Source organism: Heterodontus francisci, chromosome 19 (genome assembly GCF_036365525.1).
Source record: "Heterodontus francisci isolate sHetFra1 chromosome 19, sHetFra1.hap1, whole genome shotgun sequence".
NCBI lineage: Eukaryota > Metazoa > Chordata > Chondrichthyes > Heterodontiformes > Heterodontidae > Heterodontus > Heterodontus francisci.
The window spans coordinates 88,566,847-88,592,213 of record NC_090389.1 but is presented as its reverse complement, the minus strand read 5'-3'; the positions used below and the strand labels follow the sequence as shown (position 1 = coordinate 88,592,213).

Below are 25,367 nucleotides of genomic sequence, written 5' to 3'. Positions count from 1 at the left end.
TGTTGGTGCAGGGGGGAGGTGGGTTCCAAACACACAACAAAGAGTTTCAGACACCCACGAAGAGAGGAAAATCCAACAGGGTCGGCACGGGGCTCTGCCAAGAAGGTAGATTATTGATTAGATTTCCTTCATCAAAGCAGGCAAAGAGTTTATTTCTGTTGACTAAATGGCCTTGTGGTTTTAAGAGTTAAACTTGGTTGTGAGATTTGCTCGAACGGGAAGGGCCATTCTTGGACCGAGAGTCGGGAGGGGCAACATGAAAGAAGCAGAGCGAATGTTGGAAATCTCAAATACAAAATAGAAAATGCTGGAAATATAGAGCAGGTGCCTGAATGGGGGAGTTAAAAGAAACGAGGAGAGACTTGCATTTCAATATGGCTTTATCAGCCATCTCTGGAAACAGCGACAGCTTGGATTTAGGTTAAAGAGAAAGGTACCAAGGAGTTTCACTGAGGCACAAAGATAAACATGGAGGCTGAGGCAAAGAAGGAGGTATTCGAATGTGTGTGATTTGTTTTAAGGAGCATCTTATTAAAGAGAGGTAGAGAGGACTCAAGAAAGGACTTAAAGAGAGGTAGAGAGGACTCAAGAAAGGAAGACTTGCATTTCTATAGCACCTTTCACGATCTCAGGATGTCCCAAAGCGCTTCACAGCCAATGAAGTACTTACTGAAGTGTAGTCACTTGCTGTAATGCAGGAAATGCAGCAGCCAATTTGCACACAGCAAGATCCCACAAACAGCAACGTGATATTGATAGGATCATTTGTTTTTAGTGATGTTGATTGAGCGTGAAATATTGCCCAGGACACCAGGGAGAATTTCCCTGCTCTTCTTTGAGATAGTGCCATGAGATCTTTTACCTGAGAGGGCCCACAAGGCCTCTTGTCCAAAACACAGCACCTCCAACAGTGCAGCGCTCGCTCAGTACGGCACTGGGAGTGTCAGCCTGGATTTTGTGCTCAAATCTCTGGAATGGAACTCAAACCCATGAGCTTCTGGCTTAGAGGTGAGATTAGGAGGGAATTCCAGAGCTGGAGGCCATGGTGTCTGAAGGCACATCCGCCAGTGGTAGAGTGAAGGGAGTGGGGGCGTATAGCAGGCCAGAGTCAGAGGAAAGGACAGGTCAGGGAGGGGAGGTGGGCTGTAATTTGGAGTTTTTGACTTTGGAGTGCAGCACTGTTGTTTTGGAGGCAGGTTTGTCAGCAAAGCAAGATTCTCAATCAGCAATGAGATAAATGACCAGTTAATCGGTTTTTGGTGGAATGTTGACCAGGACACTGTCTTAGATATCGGGGTTTATTGAAGGTTGCAGCTGATCCTCTGACCCGTCTTCCTCATTTGTATCCTCTGCCCATTTCCAGCTTGTCCAGGTGAATCGGATTGGCTGAAGTATGGCATCTGTGATAAAAGCAAAATACTGCGGATGCTGGAAATCTGAAACAAAAACAAGAAATGCTGGATTCACTCAGCAGGTCTGGCAGCATCTGTGGAAAGAGAAGCAGAGTTAACGTTTCGGGTCAGTGACCCTTCTTCGGAACTGACAAATATTAGAAAAGTCACAGATTATAAACAAGTGAGGTGGGGGTTGGGCAAGAGATAACAAAGGAGAAGGTGCAGATTGGACCAGGCCACATAGCTGACCAAAAGGTCACAGAGCAAAGGCAAACAATATGTTAATGGTGTTTTGAAAGACAAAGCATTAGTACAGATTAGGTGTGAATATACTGAATATAGAACATCAGCAAGTGCAAACCTGAAGAAAAACAACCTGAAAAAAACAGTGGGTAAGCAAACTGAACAAACTAAGATGAAATGAAATAAATGCAAAAAATGTAAAAAGGAATGCAAAAAAATAAAAGGAAGAAAAAATAACTAAAAATGACTAAAAATGAAAGTAAAGTGGGGGGCTGTCATGCTCTGAAATTATTGAACTCAATGTTCAGTCCGGCAGGCTGTAGTGTGCCTAATCGGTAGATGAGATGCTGTTCCTCGAGCTTGTGTTGATGTTCACTGGAACACTGCAGCAATCCCAGGACAGAGATGTGAGCATGAGAGCAGGGGGGAGTGTTGAAATGGCAAGCAACCGGAAGCTCAGGGTCCTGCTTGCGGACTGAGCGGAGATGTTCCGCAAAGCGGTCACCCAGTCTGCGCTTGGTCTCCCCAATGTAGAGGAGACCACACTGTGAGCAGCGAATACAGTATACTACATTGAAAGAAGTACAAGTAAAGCGCTGCTTCACCTGAAAGGAGTGTTTGGGGCCTGGGATAGTGAGGAGAGAGGAGGTAAATGGGCAGGTATTACACCTCCTGCGATTGCAAGGGAAGGTGCCCTGGGACGGGGACGAGGTGGTGGGGGTAATGGAGGAGTGGACCAGGGTGTCGCGGAGGGAATGATCCCTTCGGAATGCTGACAGGGGAAGGGAGGGGAAGATGCGACTGGTAGTGGCATCACGCTGGAGGTGGCGAAAATGGCGGAGGATGATCCTTTGGATATGGAGGCTGGTGGGATGAAAAGTGAGGACAAGGGGAACCCTGTCACGGTTCTGGGAGGGAGGGGAAGGGGTGAGGGTAGAGGTGCGGGGAATGGGTCGGACACGGTTGAGGGCCCTGTCAACCACAGTGGGGGGAAATCCTCGGTTGAGGAAAAAGGAGGTCATATCAGAAGCACCGTCATGGAAGGTAGCATCATCAGAGCAGATGCGTCGGAGACGGAGAAACTGGGAGAATGGAATGGAGTCCTTACAGGAGGTAGGGTGTGAAGAAGTGTAGTCGAGGTAGCTGTGGGAGTCAGTGGGCTTATAATGGATATTGGTAGACAACCTATCCCCAGAGTTGGAGACAGAGAAGTCGAGGAAGGGAAGGGAAGTGTCAGAGATGGACCATGTAAAGGTGAGAGAAGGGTGGAAATTGGAAGCAAAGTTGATAAAGTTTTCGAGTTCGGGGCGGGAGCAGGAAACGGCACCGATACAGTCATCAATGTACCGGAAAAAGAGTTGGGGGAGGGGGCCTGAGTAGGACTGGCATCTGTGATGCTGGGGACTTCAGGAGGAGGCCAAGATGGATCATTGATTCGGCACTTCTGGCTGAAGATTGTTGCAAATGCTTCAGCCTTATCTTTCGCACTGATGTGCTGGGCTCTCCCATCATTGAGGATGGGGATATTTGTGGAGCCACCTCTTCCAGTTAGTTGTTTAATTGTCCACCACCATTCACGGCTGGATGTGGCAGGACTACAGAGCTTAGATCTGATCCGTTAGTTATGGGATCGCTTAGCTCTGTCTATCGCATGCTGCTTACGCAGTTTGGCACGCAAGTAGTCCTGGGCTGTAGCTTCACCAGGCTGACATCTCATTGAGGTATGCCTGGTGCTGCTCCTGGCATGCCCTCCTGCACTCTTCATTGAACCAGGGTTAATTTCTCAGCTTGATGGTAATGGTAGAGTGAATCTGAACGCGAGACTCTGCCTTGGCTTCTCTTGAGTTCCTTGCAAGGCTCCATTAATGATCAGGCGTTCAAACTCTCCCAGTCCTTCACAAGCACAAACTTAGGAACCATCAACGAGCTCTTTCTGCAGATAATTAAGCTGCAGTCGGTGTGAGGTGAACACAGACACTAGAACTGAGAGATTATAACCATCAGGAAAGATTGAACAGGTTGAGGTCTTTTCACTAAAAAAAAGGCTGAGGGGTGAACTGATAGAGGTCTTTAACATTATGTAAGGGTTTGATAGGGTAGACATAGAGAAGATGTTTCCATTTGTGGGGGAGACCGCAATTGGGGTCATAAATATGAGACCGTCACTAATAAACCCAATAGGGGATTCGGGAGAAACTTCTTTACCCAGAGAATGGTGGGAAGGTGGAATCACTTCCACAGGGAGTGGTTGAGGTGAAAAATATGTTGCCCTCAGAGGGAGTTCAGCAGAGATTGACCAGAATGATACCTGGTCTCCAAGGGTTGGATTACAAGGCGTGATTAGTGCTGCTTTCCCTGGATTGCAGAAGGTTACAGGGTGATTTGATCAAAGTTTTCAAGATATTGAGGGGAACTGATAGGGTAGATGGAGAGAAACTATTTCCATTGGTTGGGGAGACTGGGACTTGGGGGCAGAGTCTAAAGAGTAGAGCCAGACCCTTCAGGAGTGAAATTAGGAAACACTTCTACACACAAAGGGCAGAATTTTACAGACCCCCCCCCCTGATGTCAGGGGTTGTGGCAGTGGATGGCGGGGGGTGGCTAGAAAATGCCTCCGGGAGAGGGCCGTCACGCACCCCGATGCCGGGAGGGCCCAGCCCAATATTGCCAGTGGCTGCAAGGCCTCGTGGCAGCCCCATGCCCCAGCCACATGGCAACAGGACCCCCATTTACATATGCAAATAAATTAAAATTAATGCATTAATTATACTTATGTTCCTGCCTTCCATTCTGGTGCGATCTTCTGGCCGTTGGCCGGCACTCCCATGCCTTCGGATCCCCATCTGGGGAAACAAGGCACCACGCTGGTGGGGATGGGGGGGAAGTGTTTTGCATGAAAGTTGATGCACTTTGGGGGCTGGGAGTGGAGGAAAAGGCCAGGTGGACAAGGTAGGTGTTTGAGGGGGGGGGGGGGAGAGGGGGGAAGAAGGCAAGTAATTAATTTTATGGTTATTGGGGGTGGGGGGGAGAGGGGCAAAATTAGTGTATTTAGTTTTATTATTAACGGTACCTTTAACACTTTAAATTGAACGGCAGGGCTCAAAGCCCTTTAAAATGGCGTCAGCTCCTGCGCACAGGCAACTGATGCCATTGCCGGGGATGGACAGCCCACCCACTCCACGTCAGCGGTGGGGAGGGGGGACTGCCCTGGCTATTTAAATGAGCCGCCGCACTTAGGATCGCGGAGGCTCCATGACGTGTGGCCCACATGGGTGGGCTGCCGTTGTTTTCGCCCGTCACTGATTTTGACGGGGTGACTGTAAAATTCAGCCCAAAGGGTGGTCGAAGTTTAGAACTCTCTTCCTCAAACGACAATTGACACTGGGTCAATTGTTAATTTAAAATCTGAGATAGATCATCTTTGTTATCCAAATGTGTTAAGGGATATGTGGCAAAGGTGGTAATTATAGACTAACGTCACAGATCAGCCTTCATCTCGTTAAATGGTGGAACAGGCTCACGGGGCTGAATGGCCTCCTCCTGTTGTAATGTAACAGGATCGAGGGGCTGAATGGCCTCCTCCTGTTCATACATTCTCATGGATACTGCAGATGCATTTAAGGGGAAGCTAGATAAGCACAGGAGGGAGAAAGGACTCGAAGGATATGTTAATAGAGGGAGATGAAGTTGAGTGGGAAAAACCTCATGTCGAGCATGAAGACCAGTTCTGTGCTCTACATTCTATGCAAGATTCTGAGATGAGCAGGCTTTAAAAGCAACACAAAACCTGCTGTTCATTGTTCTACTGAGTGATCCCAGCGAGTGCTGTGACACAACACACCCTCGAAAATCCCAGGAGAAAGCAATTGTGAGAGCCGGAATATTACTGAGACAGAATGATACTGGGGCTTAAAGGGTTAAATGAGAAGGACCAGTTGCATCGACTAGACTTGTATTGCCTTTAGTTTAGAAGATTGAGGGCTGATCGAATCAAGGTGTTTAAAATGTTAAAAGGATTCAACAGGGTCGATAGAGAGAAACTATTTCCTCTGGTGGGGGGAGTCCAGAACAAGGGGGCAGAACCTTACAATTAGAGCCAGGCCATTCAGGGGCGATGTCACAAAGCAGTTCCCTCACACAAAGGGGAGTGGGAATCTGGAACTCGCTCCCCCAAAAAGCTGTTGTGTTCGAAAATTTCAAAACTGAGATTGATAGATTTTTTGTTGGGTAAGGATATTGACAGATATGGAGCAAAAACAGGGAAATGCAGTTGAGTTGGGAGCCCCCGAGGGGCTGAATGGCCTCCTCCTGTTCTTATGTAACAGGATCGAGGGGCTGCACGGCCTCCTCCTGTTCTTATGTAACAGGATCAAGGGGCTGAATGGCCTCCTCCTGTTGTAATGTAACAGGATTGAGGGGCTGAATGGCCTCCTCCTGTTGTAATGTAACAGGATTGAGGGGCTGAACGGCCTCCTCCTGTTGTAATGTAACAGGATTGAGGGGCTGAATGGCCTCCTCCTGTTGTAATGTAACAGGATTGAGGGGCTGAACGGCCTCCTCCTGTTGTAATGTAACAGGATCAAGGGGCTGAACGGCCTCCTCCTGTTGTAATGTAAGGATCGTGGGGCTGAACGACCTCCTCCTGTTGTAATGTAACAGGATCAAGGGGCTGAATGGCCTCCTCCTGTTGTAATGTAACAGGATTGAGGGGCTGAAGGGCCTCCTCCTGTTGTAATGTCACAGGATTGAGGGGCTGAATGGCCACCTCCTGTTGTAATGTAACAGGATTGAGGGGCTGAATGGCCTCCTCCTGTTGTAATGTAAGGATCGTGGGGCTGAATGGCCTCCTCCTGTTGTAATGTAAGGATCATGGGGCTGAATGGCCTCCTCCTGTTGTAATGTAACAGGATTGAGGGGCTGAACGGCCTCCTCCTGTTGTAATGTAACAGGATTGAGGGGCTGAATGGCCTCCTCCTGTTGTAATGTAACAGGATCAAGGGGCTGAACGGCCTCCTCCTGTTGTAATGTAAGGATCGTGGGGCTGAACGGCCTCCTCCTGTTGTAATGTAACAGGATTGAGGGGCTGAATGGCCACCTCCTGTTGTAATGTAAGGATCGTGAGGCTGAATGGCCTCCTCCTGTTGTAATGTAAGGATCGTGAGGCTGAATGGCCTCCTCCTGTTGTAATGTAACAGGATTGAGGGGATGAATGGCCTCCTCCTGTTGTAATGTAACAGGATTGAGGGGCTGAACGGCCTCCTCCTGTTGTAATGTAACAGGATCGTGGGGCTGAATGGCCTCCTCCTGTTGTAATGTAACAGGATTGAGGGGCTGAATGGCCTCCTCCTGTTGTAATGTAACAGGATCAAGGGGCTGAATGGCCTCCTCCTGTTGTAATGTAACAGGATTGAGGGGCTGAATGGCCTCCTCCTGTTGTAATGTAACAGGATTGAGGGGCTGAACGGCCTCCTCCTGTTGTAATGTAAGGATCGTGAGGCTGAATGGCCTCCTCCTGTTGTAATGTAAGGATCGTGGGGCTGAACGGCCTCTTCCTGTTGTAATGTAACAGGATTGAGGGGCTGAATGGCCTCCTCCTGTTGTAATGTAACAGGATCGTGGGGCTGAATGGCCTCCTCCTGTTGTAATGTAACAGGATTGAGGGGCTGAATGGCCTCCTCCTGTTGTAATGTAAAAGGATCGAGGGGCTGAATGGCCTCCTCCTGTTGTAATGTCAGGATCGAGGGGCTGAATGGCCTCCACCTGTTCTAATGTAACAGGATTGAGGGGCTGAATGGCCTCCTCCTGTTGTAATGTAACAGGATCGAGGGGCTGAATGGCCTCCTCCTGTTGTAATGTAACAGGATTGAGGGGCTGAATGGCCTCCTCCTGTTGTAATGTAAGGATCGTGAGGCTGAATGGCCTCCTCCTGTTGTAATGTAAGGATCATGGGGCTGAATGGCCTCCTCCTGTTGTAATGTAAGGATCATGGGGCTGAATGGCCTCCTCCTGTTGTAATGTAACAGGATTGAGGGTCTGAATGGCCTCCTCCTGTTGTAATGTAACAGGATTGAGGGGCTGAACGGCCTCCTCCTGTTGTAATGTAAGGATCGTGAGGCTGAATGGCCTTCTCCTGGTAATGTAACAAGATCAAGGGGCTGAATGGCCTCCTCCTGTTCTAATGTAACAGGATCGTGGGGCTGAATGGCCTCCTCCTGTTGTAATGTAACAGGATTGAGGGGCTGAATGGCCTCCTCCTGTTGTAATGTAAGGATCGTGGGGCTGAACGGCCTCTTCCTGTTGTAATGTAAGGACCGTGAGGCTGAATGGCCTCCTCCTGTTGTAATGTAACAGGATCAAGGGGCTGAATGGCCTCCTCCTGTTGTAATGTAAGGATCATGGGGCTGAATGGCCTCCTCCTGTTGTAATGTAACAGGATTGAGGGTCTGAATGGCCTCCTCCTGTTGTAATGTAACAGGATTGAGGGGCTGAACGGCCTCCTCCTGTTGTAATGTAAGGATCGTGAGGCTGAATGGCCTCCTCCTGGTAATGTAACAAGATCAAGGGGCTGAATGGCCTCCTCCTGTTCTAATGTAACAGGATCGTGGGGCTGAATGGCCTCCTCCTGTTGTAATGTAACAGGATTGAGGGGCTGAATGGCCTCCTCCTGTTGTAATGTAAGGATCGTGGGGCTGAACGGCCTCTTCCTGTTGTAATGTAAGGACCGTGAGGCTGAATGGCCTCCTCCTGTTGTAATGTAACAGGATCAAGGGGCTGAATGGCCTCCTCCTGTTGTAATATAACAGGATCGAGGGGCTGAATGGCCTCCTCCTGTTGTAATGTAACAGGATCGAGGGGCTGAATGGCCTCCTCCTGTTCTAATGTAACAGGATCGAAGGGCTGAATGGCCTCCTGCTCCTATATCTGTGAGTTGCACACTAATGGATGCCAAGACTGAGCTAACGTTGGACAATTGTGGGTAAATTGTATTTACAAATCGCCAGAGATATCTCCTGTGTCGAGCCTTGCGATGTTTTTACTATGTTAACGGCACAATATACAATGTTTTCAAATCCCTCCATGATCGCACCCCCCTCCCTATCTCTGTAACCTCTTCCAGCCCTACAACCCTCCCTAAATCTGTAATCTCCTCCAGCCCTACAACCCTCCCTATCTCTGTAACCTCTTCCAGCTCTACAACCCTCCCTATCTCTGTAATCTCCTCCAGCCCCTACAACCCTCCCTATCTCTGTAATCTCTTCCAGCCCCTACAACCCTCCCTATCTCTGTAACCTCTTCCAGCCCCTACAACCCTCCCTATCTCTGTAACCTCTTCCAGCCCCTACAACCCTCCCTATCTCTGTAACCTCCTCCAGCCCTACAACCCTCCCTATCTCTGTAACCTCCTCCAGCCCTACAACCCTCCCTATCTCTGTAACCTCCTCCAGCCCTACAACCCTCCCTATCTCTGTAACCTCCTCCAGCCCTACAACCCTCCCTATCTCTGTAACCTCTTCCAGCCCCTACAACCCTCCCTATCTCTGTAACCTCCTCCAGCCCTACAACCCTCCCTATCTCTGTAACCTCTTCCAGCCCCTACAACCCTCCCTATCTCTGTAACCTCTTCCAGCCCTACAACTCTCCCTATCTCTGTAACCTCCTCCAGCCCTACAACCCTCCCTATCTCTGTAACCTCTTCCAGCCCCTACAACCCTCCCTATCTCTGTAACCTCTTCCAGCCCCTACAACCCTCCCTATCTCTGTAACCTCTTCCAGCCCCTACAACCCTCCCTATCTCTGTAACCTCTTCCAGCCCCTACAACCCTCTGAGATCTCTGCATTCCGCTAATTCTGGCCTCTTGAACATCCCCAATTTTAATTGCTCCACCATTGGCGGCCGTGACTTCAGCTGCCTGGGCCCCAAGCTCTGGAATTCCCTCCCTAAACCTCTCCTCCTCTCCCTCCTCCTTTAAAACGCTGCTTAAAACCGACCTCTTTGACCGAGCTTTTATTCGCCTGTCCCCAATATCTCCTTACGTGGCTTGGTGACAAATATTGTTTGATAATTGCTCCTGTGAAGCATCTTGGGACACTTTACTACATTAAAGGCGCTTTATAAATACAAGCTGTTGTTATTGTTAGGTGGACAGACTTTCCAGCTCTCTAGAACCTTCCAGAACTGGCCTGAATGAAGAACAACAACAAGGTGTGGCAGAGGGGCAGTGAATCCCCCCCAGATGCAGGGTCACAGAGCTGGGCCTCGACAGAGGATCCTGACAGGCAACAAGAGTTCGACAATGAACCCGAGTACAAGAAGCAGCTCTACAGGCAAGTCCCGGGGAGTCAGTGACACAGAAACATTGGCTCATTCATTATTAGATGGCTTTGATAGTGTTTTGATTACGGCAGCCCCTGTCTGCCCTCTCAGGTGGACAGAAAAGATCCCACAGCCACTATTTCAAAGAAAAGCAGGGGAGTCTCCCCAGTATCCTGGGGCCAATATTTTTCCCTCAATCAACATCACCCAAAGCAGATTATCTGGTCATTGGCACATTGCTGTTTGTGGGATCTTGCTGTGCACAAATTGGCTGCCGCAGTTCCTACACTACAACAGTGACGACACTTTAAATAGGGGTTCATCAGCTGTAAAACACTCTGGGATGAACTGAGGATGTGAAAAGTGCTATAGTAAGTTCATTCTTCATTCTTTTCTGGGCTGCTGTATATTTGCCTAATATGGGGTGCCTCTAGGAATAGACCCCAGCTACCTAAATCCACAGAAATTAGGCATTGATTGGCAAAAGCCAGAGTTCAGGGACCCCTTCCTCCCCTACACTGCTGTACTGCTGGAATTGAACTGGACGTCGCGACCTCCCTCTCAACGCTCTGAACTTCCCGTCCAGGGGCTCGAGCACTCAGTGCCCATCAGATGGTTCCTCCTGGACCTTGCTTCCATCAGCAGCATCTCTATTGATGTAACAGAGAATCTAGGGGTTTGGGTGGTTTAGCTACTTATACCCTCCCCACCTCCCCCTCCTCGCCCACCACCCCCTCCCCTCTCGTCCCAGGGCGGCTTCTCCTCCTGCCATCCTGCTGAGGAGTGCTGCAGCCCTTTTAATGCAGCAGCACAGACAATTTTCCCTCCCTCCCAACGAGCAGTAAGTCAATCAAAAGGGCGGCTTCCTGTAATTCAGTCCCACCCCTCGAAGCTAACGAGCATTCTGAGAAGGTTTCAGTTTCGCGCTGGTGGGTTCAGGGTGGCAGTTGTTCAGAGCAACCGATCATGCACCCACCAATGGGAGGAGAACCCAGGCCGTGCTCTCTGTCTGGCTCATCTCTCTCCTCATACAAAGAATTATTTTGCAATGCGTTCTTATATGTGCTCTATGAGATCTTATATTTACAGTTCTGGTCTCCCTGCAAGAGGAGACATCTTCTTTAACCCTTTCATCATCATAAAGACCTCTATCAGATCACCCCTCAGTCTTCTCTTTTCTAGAGAAAAGAGCCCCAGATTTTCCTGAAGGATATAACCTCTCAGTTCCGGAGAATGGATTCTGTTAGCGTCTAACTTTCTTTTTGTTTTTCCAAAGGCTTTTCAGCCCCCATGTAGCCAAATCCTTTCTTCAACCACAACACGTAAACTCACTGACTAACCCACGGGGTCAGCAGCTGCTGGAGAGCATGGGAGGTGAGTGGGGGGCATTCTGCAAGTACTGACCCTTCCAATGAGTAAAATTCATTCATGGGATGTGGGAGTCGCTGGCCAGGCCAGCATTTATTGCCCATCCCTAATTGCCCTTGAGAAGGTGGTGGTGAGCTGCCTTCTTGAACCACTGCAGTCCATGTGGGGTAGGTATACCCACAGTGCTGTTAGGAAGGGAGTTCCAGGATTTTGACCCAGCGACAGTGAAGGAACGGCGATATAGTTCCAAGTCAGGATGGTGTGTAGCTTGGAGGGGGACGTGTAGGTGATGGTGTTCCCATGTATTTGCTGCCCTTGTCCTTCTCGGTGGTAGAGGTCGCAGGTTTGGAAGGTGCTATATGATAACATCTGTTTCAGAACATTCTAGACTCCTGTAACGGGGACTCTGTTTATTATAGTCCACGCCGTAACCTGTTGTTACAAATTGTAAAGATACAGACCGGAGAGCTTGTGATTAACTTTAAAATAGACTTGCAACGTCCTTACTGAAAATCCTCTAACACTCTCCCTGTTCCCCAATGACAATAAAGAACAAAGAACAAAGTACAGCACAGGAACAGCCCATTCAGCCTTCCAAGCCTGCGCCGATCTTGATGCCTGCCTAAACTAAAACCTTCTGCACTTCCGGGGTCCGTATCCCTCTATTCCCATCCTATTCATGTATTTATCAAGATGCCTCTTAAACGTCACTATCGTACCTGCTTCCACCACCTCCCCCAGCAGCAAGTTCCAGGCACTCACGACCCTCTGTGTAAAGAATGGGTTCATTTGCCCCAGCTCATTGCAAAGATTCCTTATGGATAGGGTTCCATGTACAGCTGTGGTGCTCTGGTACCCAACCTGCCTTCCCATTCTTCACGGATAGACAGTAACTGGAAACAGGGACAGCCCAATCCTGCAACATTCACAGAGGAGTGTCGGGATAGCGAGACGATAAAACACCAAGGATCGCCTTCTATCATCCTGGCACTCACATGATAGAATGATAATGAAGAAGAGCAGGGCGGGTGCGTTCTCCCCCTGGCCTGGGATCAATATTTATCCCTCAACCAAAACAGGTTATCTGCTCATTATCACATTGCTGTTTCTGGGATCTTGCTGCGCACATGTGCAATGCTGTGTTTCCTACATTACAACAGTGATTACACTTCCAAAGCACAATCCTGAGGTTGTGAAAGGTGCTATAGAAATGTAAGTCTGTTTTTCTCCCTTTTACACAGTGAGTGATAATGACCTGGAACTCACTGCCCATGGGGGTGGTGGAAGTGGAGGTGATCAGTGAGTTCAAAAGGAAGTTGAATGGCCACTTGAAAGAAATAGATTTTAAGGGCTACGGGAATCGAGAAGGGGAGTGGGATTGATTGGATAGTTCTTTCCAAGAGCCAGCACAGGCACGATGGGCCGAATGGGCTCATTCTGTGTGGTATCATTCTATGTTTCTCGTGTGCCTAAGTTGAGATCAGCTAACTTGGTTCTAAATCAGGTTTGTGTTAATATATTTGAACCATTCCTGTTGGAGGTGTTGACAGCACACAGAGCAGAGAGTTTAGGCTAAGTCATGGTTTGACATACAACGGCTGGTCCTGTATCTTGTGATGTTTAATTTATTCGAAGCTGTTCAACTCTCGATGAGTCAGGCCTCTCGGCACTGTCACCTCTTGTCTCATCCATTTACCTCTTCAGGGCACATGACTGCTGCGGAACTGTGGCGAACCATTAGAGAAGATTCCAGAAGCCAATGGTGTCCGGCCTACTCACAACAACTGCAGGTAAAAGAACAATACAGGAACGAGGAAGGCCATTCAGCCCATCAATCGCCCCCTTCTCCAAATCATCCATCATGGAATCTCCCCAGCTATTCCCACTTACCCCCTCTCCTGACGATACTGACTATTGTTGGGGTACAGCTCCGTGACCACCCGTCTCCTGTACAGCTTCAGTTCCAGTACTTCAGCCAAGTGGCTATCCTTCATGTGAGAGCCGAGACACTCTCAGAAAGCTATTGAACGAGGTGGGAATCACAGTCGTCTGATCCTGCCTCACCCACCATCCACACCCACGACGTCTGACAGAGGGTAGTTATCAGAAAGCTACTGGTACCAGCTGCAGCTCAGTAGGTAGCGTGTTCGCTCTCTCTCTCTCTCACCTTGAAGTCAGAAGGTTTGTGGGTTCAAGCCCCATTCCAGAGACTTGAGCTCATAATCCAGGCCGACACGCCCAGTGCAGTACAGAGGGAGTGCTGCACTGTCAGAGCAGCTGTCTCTCAGTATGAGACATTAAACCGAGGCCCTGTCTGCCCTCTCAGGTGGATGTAAAAGACCCCAGGTCTCTCTTTGAGGAGGAGCAGGGGAGATCTCCTTGGGTCAATATTTATCCCTCAACTAACATCATTAAAACGGATGATCTAGTCATTCTCACATTGCTGTTTGTATGAGCTCTGTGATCGATTATAACTCCCCCCTGGTATGAGTTTGCCTCCTCTCAGTAACACACACTCAGCCGGCTGGAGTTCTGCTGAGGTCAAGAGATCGAAGGTTGAAAAGGTTGGAACTCCCAGGGTAAAGCCACAAACTCTTTGACACCCCTCAGCATTGCTGATCCATCCTGGGCCCCCAATCCACACCACCGTGTACACAGCAAGGGTTATGTTCCTAACTTCATAATCCGGAGAACGCGAGTTCAAATCCCATCCGTGCAGATTGAGATTCAGTTCAAAACAATCTGGGAATGAGAAGGTGTTGAATTTAAAAGTGACCCTAAGCTGTCGGATTATCAGAAAAACCCAGCTGGTTCATGAATGTCCCTTCATACGGAAACCTGCCGTCCTCACCTGGTCTGGGCCGACCCCTGTCCCACACCAACATGACAGGTGCTTAACTGCCCTTAGAAATGGCATGAAGTTGTATCAAAAACCACAACCAGTGCCACAAGAAGGATGTCCACCACCACCTTCTCAGGGAAACCGGCGATGAGCAATAAACGTTGGTCTTGCCAGCGATGTCACATCTCAAGAATTTATTTTTTTTGAAAATGGGATGAAAACGCAGCTTTTAATTCCCATCATCCCAGGTGGAAATCAGCCATTTTGTCCTCACCAGGAACCCAGAATGTTGGAAGAGGTTGCGCTCTGGCACAGATTAATTGAAGAGTGTTTTGGCTTTAATGAAGACTCCAGTTGTGTTTCATTGCTCTCATGTCAGGATGATGGCCTGGACAAGGGAACGGGAGCTGGGGTTATTAAACACTCGCACCCCAGGGTTAACGGATTGCGGAGGGCAGCAGAGCTGCAGCAAGGACACGCCATTGCGATACTCAGTGCCAACCCATTGCACGACTTAAACGACAACGCAGGCCAAGAAGGGCCGAGGAGATTCCTGGCACCAGGACACATGAGCATTCTGACCCAGCACCGCAGCAGGAAGAATGAGGTAAAGTGAGGGGCTTCCAGGGTGAGGGTGGGGGTTCAATTAACATCACCTTCTTTAAAAAAGACTAAGTTAGATTTGTGTGAAAGTGTCAGCCTAACCTCAGGAGGTTGCATCCTCTCTCACCTGTAAGTCAAAAGATCATAAATTCAAGCCCCACTCCAGAGAATTGAGCAGATAATTCAGGCAGACACTCCCAGTGCAGTACTGAGGGAGTGTCGCACTGTCAGAGGGTCAGTACTGAGGGAGTGCTGCACTGTCAGAGGGTCAGTACTGAGGGAGTGCTGCACCGTTAGAGGGTCAGTACTGAGGGAGCGCTGCACTGGCAGAGGGTCAGTACTGAGGGAGTGCTGCACCATCGGAGGGTCAGTACTGAGGGAGTGCCGCACTGGCAGAGGGTCAGTACTGAGGGAGCGCTGCACCATCGGAGGGTCAGTACTGAGGGAGCGCTGCACGGTCGGAGGGTCAGTACTGAGGGAGCGCTGCACCATCGGAGGGTCAGTACTGAATGAGTGCCGCACTGGCAGAGGGTCAGTACTGAGGGAGTGCTGCACCGTCGGAGGGTCAGTACTGAGGGAGCGCTGCACCATCGGAGGGTCAGTACTGAGGGAGCGCCGCACTGTCAGAGGGTCAGTACTGAGGGAGCGCCGCACTGTCAGAGGGTCAGTACTGAGGGAGCGCCGCACTGTCAGAGGGTCAGTACTGAGGGAGCGCCGCACTGTCAGAGGGTCAGTACTGAGGGAGCGCTGCACCATCGGAGGGTCAGTACTGAGGGAGTGCCGCACTGGCAGAGGATCAGTACTGAGGGAGTGCCGCACTGTCAGAGGGTCAGTACTGAGGGAGTGCTGCACTGTCAGAGGGTCAGTACTGAGGGAGCGCCGCACTGGCAGAGGGTCAGTACTGAGGGAGTGCCGCACTGTCAGAGGATCAGTACTGAGGGAGTGCCGCACTGTCAGAGGGTCAGTACTGAGGGAGCGCCGCACTGTCAGAAGGTCAGTACTGAGGGAGCGCCGCACTGTCAGAGGGTCAGTACTGAGGGAGCGCCGCACTGTCAGAGGGTCAGTACTGAGGGAGCGCCGCACTGTCAGAAGGTCAGTACTGAGGGAGCGCCGCACTGTCAGAGGGTCAGTACTGAGGGAGTGCTGCACTGTCAGAGAGTCAGTACTGAGGGAGCGCCGCACTGTCAGAGGGTCAGTACTGAGGGAGCGCTGCACTGTCAGAAGGTCAGTACTGAGGGAGCGCCGCACTGTCAGAGGGTCAGTACTGAGGGAGTGCTGCACTGTCAGAGGGTCAGTACTGAGGGAGTGCTGCACTGTCAGAGGGTCAGTACTGAAGGAGTGCTGCACTGTCAGAGGGTCAGTACTGAGGGAGCGCCGCACTGTCAGAGGGTCAGTACTGAGTGAGTGCTGCACTGTCAGATGTGCCGCCTTATGGATGAGACATAAAACTGAGGTCCTGCCCGCACTTTCACATTGTTATAAAAGATCCCAAGGCCACTGTTTAAAAGTAGAGCAGGGGGGTTCTGCCTGGTGTTCAGGCCAATATATATTCCTCAACCTACATCACTAAAAAATCATTATCACATTTGTGGGATCTTGCTGTGTGAAACTTGACTCCTGCATTTCCTACATTGCAACAGTGACTACACGTCAAAAAAGTTCTTCATTGGCTGCAAAGCACTTTGGGACATAATGAAGTGAGGTATGGTGCTATAAAAATGCAAGTCTTTCTTTTAAGAGACACATGTCCCCTTGATTGAACAGCCTTTGTGTGGTGTGGTGTGACCGCAGTTGACCCTGGGGGTCAAATCCCACTGCAGCAATTTATGAAATTGAATTAATAAAATCTCAACTATGAAAGAGCTTGTAATTAAATGGTAAAGTTCACAGTCTCTGGTGACCTCTCCTGCTCTTCTTCAATAATGTGGGCATGGGATCTTTTCGATCCACCTGAAACATTACATTTGGAGGGAAGGAAATATCTTGGTGTCTTGTTTACACAGACAAATGTCAAGTGACAGGAGATCTTTGCACCCAGCACCTGCATGATGTGCTGTAGACTTTCGTTTGGTTGAATGTCATGAGACAATCCCTTAACTCACTGATATTTCCTCCCTCTCCCTCCACCAGGAATTCAATCGAGACCCCAAATGTGACAAGTTGACACTACAGTTATTGACATCGGCTCCACAATGGATCAAAAGAAGAGGCAAAACCTACCGGTATGGAAAGAGAAAAGGGGAAAGATTAGAATTACCCCTGACCCCAGAAAATCTCCCAACTGCAATCAAATAATTTTCAACAGGCTTCCCAGTTTTTGCTGTACATGTCCTGGGAGTGTTTGATGGGACAGTGTAGAGGGAGCTTTACTCTGTATCTAACCCCTGTTTTTTTTTTAATAAACAAAAAACTCAAATTAAAATACCATTCATTTTTTTTTCTAACCCCGTTTTTTTTTTCTCTTTACTCTGTATCTAACCCTGTTTTTTTTTCTAGGTGACCTTTATACCCCAGGCCCCTTTTATATAATCTATGTCGAGGGGGCCTTTATTCCTCAGGCCCCCTTTAGACACATAATTTTAAAATAACTTTATTAAAACCAGATAAATAAACAAAACTCAAATTAAAATGCCATTCTCGGCATCAACGATGCACTCCAGTCCCTGCGGTGCCCACCGGTCACGGAAGGCCTCAAGCGTACCGGCGGACACCGCATGCTCCTTCTCCAGGGACACCCGGGCGCGAACGTAACCGTGGAAGAGGGGCAGGCAATCGGGGAGGACGGACCCCCCGACGGCCCGCAACCTGGACCTGTGAATTGCCACCTTGGCCAGGCCCAGGAGCAGACCGACGAGGAGATCCTCCTCCCGGCCCAAGCCCCTCCGCACCGGGTGCCCAAAGATCAGGAGCGTGGGACTGAAGTGCAGACAGAATTTGAGGAGCAGCCCCTTCAGATACTCAAATAGGGGCTGCAACCTCGCACACTCCGTATAAATGTGGAACACGGACTCGTCCAGGCCGCAGAAAGTACAGCTGGCCTGGGAGTCCGTGAACCTACTTAAAAGCCTATTGCACGGGACTGCTCTGTGCAGCACCCTCCACCCCAGGTCCCCGATTTAAAGGGGGAAGACTCCCGCGTAGAGAGACCTCCATCGGGGTTTCCCCTCGCCGCCAGATGGCAACGCGGACCGCCAGGGCGTGTCCGGCCGGCTGACGAGGGCGAGGAAGTGGAGGGTGTGCAGGAGCAGCCCGTACAGGAAACCCCTCCGCGCCGATTGGAATGGCACGGAGGGCATTTCCGAGAGGCGGCTCGGGTTGTGCGGGACCGGCTCCCGAGGAGGGTTTCGGGGCCTGGGTCCGATGAGCAGTTCCGGCCGAGCGGGGGTCAGCTCGGCCGGGATCGCTCCGCACTCCCGAGCCCCCTCGCCACCCGCAGTGAGGGGCGTCCCGGGGGTTTCGGCTACTCCTCCGCCCGCCGGACCGTCCCCGGAGTCGGCCGCCCGGACAGCCGAGGCGCTCCCCTCCGCCGGCGGGGGAGCGCCCTGACTGGAGGCGACCATGTTCCAGACTCGGAAAAGATCCCGGTAAAAGACAGGCAACTCCCTCAGAGAGGCGCGGCTAACGGACTCCACCGGGAGCTGCGTGTCGTCTTGAAGGCAGTGACACTGGCGGAAAAAATACGTCGCCAGCGCACACCATCTGGGAGGACGCTCGACGTACAGGTATCTCTGCAGGGTCCGAAGGCGGAGAGTCGCAGCCTGGGTGCGGACGCACACCAGCGACTGACCGCCCTCCTCGATCGGGAGACTCAGGACCGCGGCAGAGACCCAGTGTTTCCTCTTGCCCCAGAAGAAATCGACGAGTTTCTTCTGGATCTTGGTGGCAAATACAGGGGGCGGGGCCAAAGTGACCAACCGGTACCACAGCATGGAGGCCACCAGTTGGTTTATGACCAACGCTCGGCCCCTGTAGGAAAGCACTCGGAGCAGTCCTGTCCAGCGCCCCAGCCGAGCGGTGACTTTCGCCTCCAACTCCTGCCAGTTTGCCGGCCAGGCTTCCTCAGCGGGGCTAAGGTGGACTCCCAGATAGAGGAGGTGCGTGGTGCTCCACGCGAAAGGTGTCATCTCCTCCGGCAGGGAGTCCACCCGCCACTGACCAACCAGGAGTCCGGAACATTTCTCCCAATTGATCCTCGCGGAGGACACGGCAGAAAAGGTCTGCTGGCAGTCGCGCATCCTCCGCAAGTCAACGGGATCTGTGATTGCGAGGAGCACGTCGTCGGCGTAAGCCGAGAGGACGACCCGCATGGCCGGCTCGCGCAGAGCCAATCCCGTCAACCTCCTGCGAAGCAGGCACAGGAAGGGCTCCACGCAGATGGTATACAATTGGCCGGACATGGGGCACCCCTGACGCACTCCTCTCCCAAATCGAAGGGGCGCCGTCAAGGACCCGTTAACTTTGACTAGACACTCTGCGGCGGCGTATAAAAGTCGGACCCGGGCCACGAAATGCGGCCCGAGTCCGAAAGCGCGCAGAGTCCCGAAAAGGTAATCGTGATCCACCCTGTCGAACGCCTTCTCCTGATCGAGGGAGAGAAAGGCGACCGACTGACCAGTCCTCTGGGAAAGATGGATCAGGTCCCGGACCAGGTGGATGTTGTCCTGGATGGACCGGCCCGGGACCGTGTAGGACTGGTCGGGGTGGATCATGTGGGCCAGCACGAAGCCCAGGCGGGTAGACATAGCCCGGGCAAAGATCTTATAATCCGTGCTGAGGAGGGAGACCGGACGCCAGTTTTTAAGCAGGCGGAGATCGCCCCTCTTCGGCAGCAGGACGATGACCGCCCTGCGCCACGAGAGGGGCATCTCCCCGGTCGCCAGGCTTTCCCCCAGGACCCGCGCGTAATCGTCCCCCAGGACGTCCCAGAACGCCCTGAGGAACTCCACAGTCAACCCATCCAGCCCTGGGGATTTGCCCCTCGAGAGCTGGTGGAGGGCGCCAGTCAGCTCCGCCAACGTGAGCGGAGCCTCCAATCCTTCGGCGCCCTCCGGGCTGACCTGCGGCAGGTCCTCCCACAAAACTCTGCGCGCATCCTCGCTGGACGGATCCGGAGAGAACAACGCACTGTAATAAGTCCGGACCAGGAGGCCCATTCCCTCCGAATCCGTGATGGAGGATCCGTCGTGGGCCAGCAGCTCGACGAGCTGCTTACGGACCCCCCGCCATTTTTCCAGCGAGTAGAAGAAGGGTGAGGCGCGGTCCAAATCTTCCAGGATCTGGATCCGCGACCTCACGCACGCGCCTCGGGACCCTATGAGCTGCAGGTTCCTCAGCGCGCCCTTCTTCTCTTTGTACGCCTGCCACAGGGCCGGGTCCGCGACGGCATGACCGAGGCGGGATTCCAAGTCGAGCACCTCCCTCTCAAGGCGCCCGACCTCGGCTTCCCGCCTCTTGGTCGACCCCTTCGCGTACTCCTGACAGAAGACGCGGATGTGAGTCTTGCCCACATCCCACCATAGCCTCAAGGAGGGGAAGCCCCCCTGCTTCCTTCTCCAGTCGGCCCAGAATCGACAGAACGAGTCCCGAAATCGCACGTCCTCCAGCAGCCGGTTGTTAAAGTGCCAGTACGCGGACCCCGCCCGCATGCGGAGCGGAGTGAACTCCGCCCACACCAGGCGGTGGTCCGAGCACGGCACCAGCCGCATGGAGGCCGCCGAAACGCGGGAGACGTACGCCTGCGAAATGTAGAGGCGGTCGATTCGCGACCCCCCTCCTCCAGACCTCCACGTGAAGGCGCTGGAGTCGGGATGGAGATTCCGCCAGACGTCCACCAAGTTAAGGGAGCTGATGAGTCCCCTCAACTTCTCCACCGACGCTTGGCCGCGCTGGGGACCGGAGCGATCCCCCACCTCAAGGGTGCAGTTAAAATCCCCCCCGAGGATGATGCACTCGCCGCTATCGATGGAGCTCAAGAGAGCGGACACTTCTTCAAAGAAGCGCGCTTGCAACGCGCCGGGCCTGGGCGCGTACACGTTCACAAAGTGGAGCGGCACGCTACCCAGGCGAACGGCGAGGTGGAGCAAGCGGCCCGGCACTAGCTCCTTGACCCCCAAGATCTCCGGCTGAAAAGTCAGGGCCAACAAGATAGCCACCCCACTAGAAATAGGGGTGAGGTGACTCATGTAGACCCCACCCTGCCACTCCAGGATCCAGGTGGCTTCGTCTCCCGGAACGGTGTGGGTTTCCTGCAGAAAGCTCACCGCGTATCTCCCTTCCCTAAGGACTGAGAGATTGTGAAATCTGCGGTGAGCCCCTCTGCTGCCGTTGATGTTGAGGCTGGCTATGGTTATCTTCATGTCAAAGGTACTTAAAACCCGTCACCAACAGCTCACTGTGAGGAGGGAGTGGAAGTGCACCTGGCCCTCCACTCCCCCAGCAACCCATTGAGGAACACATTAAAACGGCGCCTCTCAACCAGTTTCACGTCCGCGCGCTTGCCCGCTATCTTAAGGGCGGCACGGACGGACTGTATGATCAGCGCCAGATTCGACCAACGGTCGAGGGCCAGCTGAACTTTATTGCGGCAACCCCTGCAAGCCGCGAGGAAATCCCGGAGTTCCGCCGTGGGGATGAGAGGAGATTCGGTGGGAGGCACGAGGGACTCCACCACCTCACTGGCGATGGAATCAAGATCATCCTCCGTGCCCCGCACCGAATCCCCATCCTCCTCCGGGTCGTCACCGCCAGCGGCCGACACATCTACCACACACTGTGGGGCGGACGTCCCGGCCGCGCCAGCTGGTCCTGCCTCCATCACGATCCCACCCCCAGGATCGATGGCGGAGGAGTCCTCTCTGGGTTCTATTGTGAAACTGGAGCCTGTAGGCACCAGCGGTTCAGGACCCCCATCCACCTCCGTCCCCAGGGCAATGAGTGGTCCAGGGGAGACAGAAGTTCCCGACTCCGGGAAACCAGCCGGAGCCGAGACTGGAGGCGGAGGGAGGAGGCTATCTCCCGCTCCGCCAGCACCCACAGGCCCAGCAGGTGGGGCAGCATTCTCGGTTATAACTGGGTCGGGTGTCTCCTGGTTGGTGGTGGACTCCGGCTGGGAGGCCCAACCCTCTGGGGCCTCGCCCTCCCCTTCATTCAGGACACCCGACCCAGTGGCAGTGGCAGAATGGGCGGCTTCCCCAGGCTCCCCCACCACAAGCAGGGCCCCACTTACTCCTTCAGGAGGGGCCTCATGTACCGGGGCCATCCCCTCCCCTCCATCCTGAGGAATAGGGAGCTCCTGCCCAGACTTTGCAGCCTTGGTGGTGGCGGTAGGGGGAACCTGAGGACCAGAAACAGGAGGCAGCTCCCCTCCAACAGATGGGCCCTGCACCTCAGGGCCCTGTGTTATTTCTGTGGAGGGGTGCCTTCTCCTCTTTTTCGCACTTGGGCGCGGAGACTCAGAGACCTCCATGTCATCAGAGGCCTCCGCACCCTTATTTCCCTTTTTAGTCACCCTGGGCCTGAGCCCAGCCCTGGGACAGGTGGATTCCATGGGAATGGGCTTTGGGCTGAGCTCAGGCTCGGGTTGAGTCAAAGTGTCCAGGGGACGCGCCTCATGATGTTTCTTTTTTCCCCGCGTCTTCCTTCCGCTCGGACGGACGCTCCCCTCCCCGCCGGAGGCTGTGAAAACCACAGCCTCCGGAACCGACTGAGCGGTGTTTATTGGATGTGTTGGGGGAGTGGGAGGAGGTGCTGTGGAACCACTCTGGGCCGCCGAGGTGGAGCTGGCGGCCGGGAGGTTGGGGCAATTCTTACGAACATGCCCCACCCCCTTGCAGACGTGGCACCGCGCTCCATCCGAGGTCCAGAAGACGCGGTAGGCCGTCCCCTGAAACTCTATACTGAAGTGGCCCTCCAAGACCTCCTCCCGCGCCAGCTGCATGAATAGCTGGCGGCGGAAGGAGTAGACATGTCAGAGGCTGTGCTCCCGAAGACCGAGCGGGACTGGGGTGATCCCTGACCTCACCTCCCCCAGATGGTGTAGGTGGGGGAGGAGGAGCTCATCACGAATGAAGGGTGGGACGTTCGACAAGGTTACCCGATGTGCAGTGGCCCCCAGAGGGTCCACTGGCAGGAAAATCCCACCCACTGTGAGCCCCGTACTTAGGGCGAGGGACACAGCCCGCTCGGTCCTCAGGAAGAACACAGCCTTCCCATACATCTTTGAGGCTGCAACAATGGCCGAGGGGCCGAGAACCACGGCCATTGCCTTAACACAAGCCTCAATAGTCATATTAGGATGGGTGGAACTCTTCACCCCATGCTTTGATGTTAAGATTTTAAATGGTGACGGGGCCACAGGAGCAGCTGTCGCAGCTGCTGCAGCATAGGAGGGCCCCGCCACCGGAGAGGACTGAGAAGTCATGGGGTGGAAGAGTTACAGGCACTTTGCTGAGAGAAAAAAAAAGAAAAGAGCAAATACAATAAATCAAAAATGTAACACTTAAAGGATGTAGCACAGGGGAAGAGGCTGAGGGAGAGGAAGGCCAAGAGGAATCAGTCTTTGTTAGTATTGCACAAGTCTTGTAGCTGGTCTTCCAGTTGGGAGGGTGGGGTGATGTCTTCACCTGGGTCAGCTGTAAGCTGCCCAGGCACACGCCTCCTTTGATGTTCAGATAATAAGTCTCTTCACCTGGGCAGCTCCAGCTGTCCCAGGCTTAGTAGTTGGGGTGGGGAGGGAGCTCCCTATCCAAAGATGTTAAACACAGGAGCTCCCTATTGAACAATACAGCCCCACCCAAGGTCTTCAGGTCTCTTCTTTCCCCACCCCCAACAATCAATGAAAAAGACTTTCAGTACAAAACAAACTCACAAAAGAGCTTCCAGTTCTTCCAGTTCTTCCAGTTCTCTGCCTTCCTTCCTTTGTTAAAAATGTGGAAAAACCCTTCTTTCAGTCTCAGTCTCTCCCTCTTGCAGCAGCCTGCAGCCTCCAACCTGTGCACACAGCAACAGTCAGCTGCACCTCGTTGATGCACTCAGGCTCCCAAATCAGAGAGCAGCCAATCCCCGTTTTTTTTTTTTGTTTTCACAAGGTGACCTTTATACCCCAGGCCCCTTTTATTTTTTTCACATCGAGGGGGCCTTTATCCCTCAGGCCCCCTTTATGTACATATTTACAGTTTTAAAATAACTTTATTAAAACAGATAAATAAACAAAAAAAAAACTCAAATTAAAATGCCATTCTCGGCGTCGACAATGCACTCCAGTCCCTGCGGTGCCCACCGGTCGCGGAAGGCCTCAAGCGTACCGGCGGACACCGCATGCTCCTTTTCCAGGGACACCCGGGCGCGAACGTAACCGCGGAAGAGGGGCAGGCAATCGGGGAGGACGGACCCCCCGACGGCCCGCAACCTGGACCTGTGAATTGCCACCTTGGCCAGGCCCAGGAGCAGACCGACGAGGAGATCCTCCTCCCGGCCCGAGCCCCTCCGCACCGGGTGCCCAAAGATCAGGAGCGTGGGACTGAAGAGCAGCCAATCCCCGTGCTGTACCTGTCCTGGGAGTCTTTGATGGGGACAGTGTCGAGGGAGCTTTCCTCTGTATCTAACCCCTTTTTTTTTGTATAAGGTGGCCTTTATACCCCAGGCCCCTTTTATATTTTTCACGTCGAGGGGGCCTTTATTCCTCAGGCCCCCTTTATATACATATTTACAGTTTTAAAATAACTTTATTAAAACTAGATAAATAAACAAAAAACTCAAATTAAAATGCCATTCTCGGCATCAACGATGCACTCCAGTCCCTGCGGTGCCCACCGGTCACGGAAGGCCTCAAGCGTACCGGCGGACACCGCATGCTCCTTCTCCAGGGACACCCGGGCGCGAACGTAACCGTGGAAGAGGGGCAGGCAATCGGGGAGGACGGACCCCCCGACGGCCCGCAACCTGGACCTGTGAATTGCCACCTTGGCCAGGCCCAGGAGCAGACCGACGAGGAGATAGTGTTTGATGGGGACAGTATAGAGGGAGCTTTACTCTGTATCTAACCCCCGTGCTGTACTTGCCCTGGGAGTGTTTGATGGGGACAGTATCGAGGGAGCTTTACTCTGTATCTAACCCCGTGCTGTACCTGTCCTGGGAGTGTTTGATGGAACAGTATTTGCTGATTGTTTCCTGACTATTGTCAATTTTCTGTTCTGTAGTTTTCTAACGGATGGTGATTTTACTGCTGTTCCACCTTCAGTCTGCTGCAGACACATTACAGGAGAGAAATGTTCGGAGCCCACACCAGACAAGACGACACAATTCCCCTCGCACTCTAGCCATAGAAGAAGGGCTGAGATACACAAAGCCTCAATTAAAATCCATCCACTTAAAAAGAATTAGCATCAGGTCTTCTGGTAACCAACAGCAATGCCTGCTTTTACCTTACTGGAGATTGTCAGTGATCAGAACTTATGTCCAAAGTACAGTTTTAACAGTGACTGAGTGTCAGCACCATGAATCTTGGAAGGAGTGTGAATATTGCTGATGGTAATGGTGTCGAGATTCCATGTTCCCAGTTGTGCCCACAGTTCCATTAAATTTTGCCGGTTAGTTTAGGCTTCAA

The 25,367-nt window shown here is 52.3% G+C and overlaps 1 protein-coding gene across 1 annotated transcript; it reads left to right on the top strand.

The window, feature by feature from the left end:
• Window positions 1-25,367, top strand: LOC137380428 (uncharacterized). Its single transcript, XM_068052359.1, has 7 exons — window positions 1-105; window positions 9,777-9,962; window positions 11,228-11,325; window positions 13,024-13,109; window positions 14,541-14,768; window positions 16,895-16,986; window positions 24,961-25,367. Exons 2-7 carry the CDS (start codon window positions 9,823-9,825, stop codon window positions 25,142-25,144), a joined length of 828 nt encoding a protein of 275 aa, XP_067908460.1. The 5' UTR covers window positions 1-105; window positions 9,777-9,822; the 3' UTR covers window positions 25,145-25,367.